The sequence below is a fragment of the Babylonia areolata genome, chromosome 2, assembly GCF_041734735.1.
Source record: "Babylonia areolata isolate BAREFJ2019XMU chromosome 2, ASM4173473v1, whole genome shotgun sequence".
Classification (NCBI taxonomy): domain Eukaryota; kingdom Metazoa; phylum Mollusca; class Gastropoda; order Neogastropoda; family Buccinidae; genus Babylonia; species Babylonia areolata.
Window position 1 is genome coordinate 56,790,732 of NC_134877.1, and position 5,000 is coordinate 56,795,731.

General features: G+C 46.3%; 1 protein-coding gene across 1 annotated transcript in view; it reads right to left on the reverse strand.

Moving 5' to 3' along the window:
• The window catches only part of LOC143277815 (uncharacterized), a 10,220-nt gene extending 5,421 nt beyond the window's left edge, over nt 1-4,799 (reverse strand). The window contains exon 1 of the mRNA XM_076582729.1: nt 4,381-4,799. Coding sequence (XP_076438844.1) covers nt 4,381-4,799 — 419 coding nt within the window. The remainder of the gene's footprint in view (nt 1-4,380) is intronic.
• Between the last annotated feature and the right edge of the window lie 201 nt (nt 4,800-5,000).

The window sequence follows — 5,000 nt, forward strand, 5'->3', positions numbered from 1 at the left end:
TACAGGCATGTGTATGGCTCCTTGTGTGTGTGTGTGTGTGTGTGCGTGCGTGCGTGTGTGGATGCGCGTGAGCGCATGTGCTGCCAGCAATGCCAAGTGGAACTGATAATCTGGGGGGGAGGGGGGAAAGTAAAGGAAAACTGTTTCCCACTTCAAAATCAACCCAGATGTTCCTTCATCTTCAACTTATTATGCTGCCATTCATCAATGAACCCAAAGGCCTGGGTGAGAACAAGAAACACAGAGAGAGAGAGAGAGAGAGAGAGTTCTTCAACGAGTGTTTTGTTTGATGGACTTACATCTCAATCATCTGTAAGATCTATGGATCAAATCAATTAGAGTGGACCTTTTCCCCAGTCTAGTCTCCCATGTCAGTGTAACTTGTGTTCAGGATACTTGAATGTTTTGTGAATTGTTTGGGGGGAGGGGGGTCTTTTCTTTCTTTTTCTTCCTTTTTTAAGGTCCGAACATACTTAAAGATCTCACACAATCATAAAGATGCCATGTCAGCGTTCATTGGGTAGAGTACACTAATGAAAACGCAGCAAATACAAATACACACGAACTAACACTCACCATCCTTTCCCCTCCCCCTCCCCACACACAGTTCAGCCTATCTTTAAAAGTGAATAAATGAATGAATAAATAAATAAATAAATACAAATAAATGCTTCAGGTCCACACACACACACACATACACACACACACACACACACACACACAGAAGCTCTCATCCCCAAAGAGCTGTATCGTGGGAGGTGTGGGGGGAGAGGTGCAAGGGGGGTGGGTGGGGGTCAGGCACTGCAAAGTCTATGAAGTGCCGCGAGGTTTTGCCGCCACGCCAAACAACATCTTCCCGCCTTTGTAAACTGTTGTTTACGCAACACCCAGCACAGCCCAGCAACAAGGAGACACTGGGAGGGGTGAAAGTGATTTCCTGTTTGGCGTACGCAAGATGAGTTCACGTGATAATGAGCAACACGTGCAGTTGGATGGTGGAATCTTAACCGATACAGACACAACAAATGGATGATTAGGAAGGACAAAAAAGATTAGGTCGTAAGAGCATCTTCCTACTGTTTTTTTCCCCCGTTTGCCGCTGCGTCCTAAGTCTAACCTGTTTGCTGGCACACTTTCTGTCAGGATGATTACACTACCGCGCACGTGAAAACACGCACGAGGCTGTCGCGAGCATGCAGTATGCGTATTCACGCTGACTCACGCTCGCACACACATGCACAAACATGGTCACATGTAAGCACCCACCTATGCTCGTGCTAGCAGTTGTACACACACACACACACACACACACACACACACACACACCAGAGGTAGACTTACACAGTCTGTTCTTTCTTCTTTTTCGTTCCTTCGTTCTTTGTTGTCCTTTTCTTTTCTTTTTCTCTCTTTCTTCTTTCTCTTCTCTTTCTTTTCTTCTTTTGATTGTCTGTCATTGTGTTGTTGTTTTTTTTCTGTCTTCTTCATCCTCCTTCCCAAATCTTTTCTTTTTGTTTATTTAGTTTTTGTCACCTTTTCTTAGTTTTGCATTACCTTTTTGCACACGCACGTACACACGCACGCACGCTCACACGCATGCACGCATGAACACATGCTAGCATGCATGCATTGTCTCACTATTTCGGCGTTTTTGTCATTTTCCATGGAACTTAACTGCTTTCATTTTTGTTTCGTCTTTTCTTAGTTTTTCCGTGTTTATTTGTTTTTCTTTTGTTCTCTGTTTTACCAAAGCAAATGTCAAGGCATGGACATTCACAAGCGTTTCATGAGTGCTTCAATCTGTATGCAATGCGTGTGTGTGTGTGTGTGTGTGTGTGTGTGTGTAGGCTATGTGCCAGAATGTGTTCACACAGTCAAGTAATCAGCCTGAATTTATATTCAAATTCACATTCTTTTTAAAAAAATGGTACTGGTGAACACGTTAGGCTTTGTATGCAGGATACAGATTTTTAAAAAAGAGGGGTAGAACGCTTGTAGGACCCAATCTTTTTTCTTCTTTTTTTTTTTTTTTTTTTTTTTGTTCTTTTTTCGGGGGGGGGGGGTATGCAGGTGGGGTGTGTGTGTGTGTGGTGGTGGGGAGAGGGGGTGTTCCATCGCGCCTTAATTAATTACCCGTTTGTTGTGTCTGTGTTGTTGAGCTACGAAAGACTACTACCTCCCCGCTTCCCTCCTCACACCTCCACTCAGCACGTGCTCTCCATTCTCACCTGCAGAGCTTGTCTTGTGCACGTAGAACAAGTAATCACTTTCACCCCTCTGGCGTCTCCGCCGGGCTAGAAATTTGTGGTTGTTGCGTAAGTTTACAATCGGAAGGGAAGATAATGTTTGGCGTAAGTGGTACGGCTAGGCTTCCTTTTACAAACTCAACAGAGCCTGATCGCCACTTGTGACTGGCCTTTGTGGAGATGAGAGAAATTCTGTAGATTTGAAGCCAGTTTTTTTGTGTTTTTCTTCTTCAGTTCTGGACTGGGTGCACTCTGTGTGTGGTGATACTTTGTGGATAGGGATGTGGTGTGAGCGGGTAAGGTGGTGGCAGGGGGAGGGGCAGGTGTTATCTGTGTGGGGGGATGGGGGCTGCGGCGGGGGGGGAGGGGGGGGGTTGGGGAGCGCACACATATGTAGGACATTTGTGTAAACTGTATTATACCAGATACCAAAGCATTTTGCTACGACAGTTAGCGGTATCACAGGTTTCACACAACTTCACTGTATAGTGATTGAAAGGCAAGGTATACGCTAAACATTGTCCTCATTTATAACAATGAAAGCTGATTGACAAGACAAGTACCTGCTGAACATTGTCCTCATTTATCACATTGAAAGCTGATTGACAAGACAAGTACCTGCTGAACATTGTCCTCATTTATCACAATGAAAGCTGATTGACAAGACAAGTACCTGCTGAACATTGTCCTCATTTATCACATTGAAAGCTGATTGACAAGACAAGTACCTGCTGAACATTGTCCTCATTTATCACATCAATGCCACACTGAACAATGATTGATTGATTGATTGATATGGATATAGCTCCTATCCTCCTTGGTCGGAGACCAAGCTCTAAGCGCTTTGCAAACACGGTGTCATTTACACAACAGGCTGCCTACCTGGGTAGATCCGACTGACGGCTGCCATTGGGCGCTCATCATTCGTTTCCTGTGTCATTCAATCAGATTTCAGGCACGCACACATACACACTCAGACAAACATGTAACATTTAACATGTTACGTGTATGACCGGTTTGTTTATTTACCCCGCCATGTAGGCAGCCATACTCCGTTTTCGGGGGGTGTGCATGCTGGGTATGTGCTTGTTTCTATAAACCACCGAACGCTGACATGGATTACTGGATCTTTAACGTGCGTATTTGATCTTCTGCGTGCGTATACACACGAAGGTGGTTCAGGCACTGGCAGGTCTGCACATATGTTGCCTCTCCATTTCTCTCTTTTTCTCTTACAGTCCGTCAGGTATGCAGTATGCATGTGCGCACACTCACACATACTAAATGAGATATGTTCATGTAGGTTTTTGTGATTTCTTACTTTACTTTACTTACTTTTTCCTTCCGCTTGTACCGGTGGGCGTCGCGGGGAGATACAGTTGTCTGTCTGCAGCAAGGTGAGTGGCCTGGAGGAGGGACAGCTCGTGGGATCTGAGGGTGTCTGCCACTGAGTCGCTCCAGCGCCGTCTTGGTTTTCCTCTGGCTCTCCAACCTGAGTATTTGGTGTTGTATGCCCGAAGAGCTGGTTGGTTTAGAGGCATACGTGTGAGGTGTCCAAACCACTTGATCCTCTGTTGTTCTATGTGTTGTAGTACTGGTTTTGTTCCTACCATGTCTCGTATCACCTCATTCCTGATCTTGTCTTTCCTGGTCTTGTTCCACTGCTTTTCTCAAGCATTTCATTTCACAGGTGACCAGTTTTCTCTCGCGGGCTTTTGTTAAGGCCCATGCCTGGCACTGGAGTGGTGGCCTAGAGGTAACGCGTCCGCCTAGGAAGCGAGAGAATCTGAGCTCGCTGGTTCGAATCACGGCTCAGCCGCCGATATTTTCTCCCCCTCCACTAGACCTTGAGTGGTGGTCTGGACGCTAGTCATTCGGATGAGACGATAAACCGAGGTCCCGTGTGCAGCACGCACTTAGCGCACGTAAAAGAACCCACGGCAACAAAAGGGTTGTTCCTGGCAAAATTCTGTAGAAAAATCCACGTCAATAGGAAAAACAAATAAAACTGCACGCAGGAAAAATTTTAAAAAAATGGTGGCGCTGTAGTATAGCGACGCGCTCTCCCTGGGGAGAACAGCCCGAATTTCACACAGATAAATCTGTTGTGAGAAAAAAGAAATACAAATACAAATACTGGTATGTGAGCGTTGGTAGGTAAATGGCGTTGATGAGTTCCGCCTTGTTGCCCATGGAGATGCTGGGATGTTTCAAGAGAGGGGCGACTGCGTTGGCTTTCTGGCATCTGGTCTCTATTTCTCTGTCCAATTTGCCGCTTTCAGTGAAGATGCTGCCCAGGTACTTGAATTCGCTTGCTTGCTTCAACTGGGTTCCACTGATGCTGATGTCCAATGTTTCTGGTCTCCTGCTGACGGTCATGACCTCGGTCTTACTGACGCTGATCTTCATGTTGTAGTTCTCGCAGCTTGTGTTGAGCTGGTCTGTGTGCTCTTGTAGCTGTGTCTTGTCGTTGTTCATCATTGCCTGGTCGTCGGCAAACATGAGTTCATTGAGTGCCTCAGGGTTTGGGTTGGCCTCCTTTGTAATCTGGTCCATGTAGATCACGAAGAGCAGAAGGGAGAGATTGCAGCCCTGCCTAACACCCAATGTTACTGGAAACCAGTCAGATGTTCCACTGGCGGTGCGGACTGCGCTCCTGCTGTTGGCGTATATGATGTGATTTCCACATCTCTTAATCTGTGTCACAACGAAATAAAAGCCCCCCCCCCCCCCCCCCACCCCTCCGCCCCCACCTCC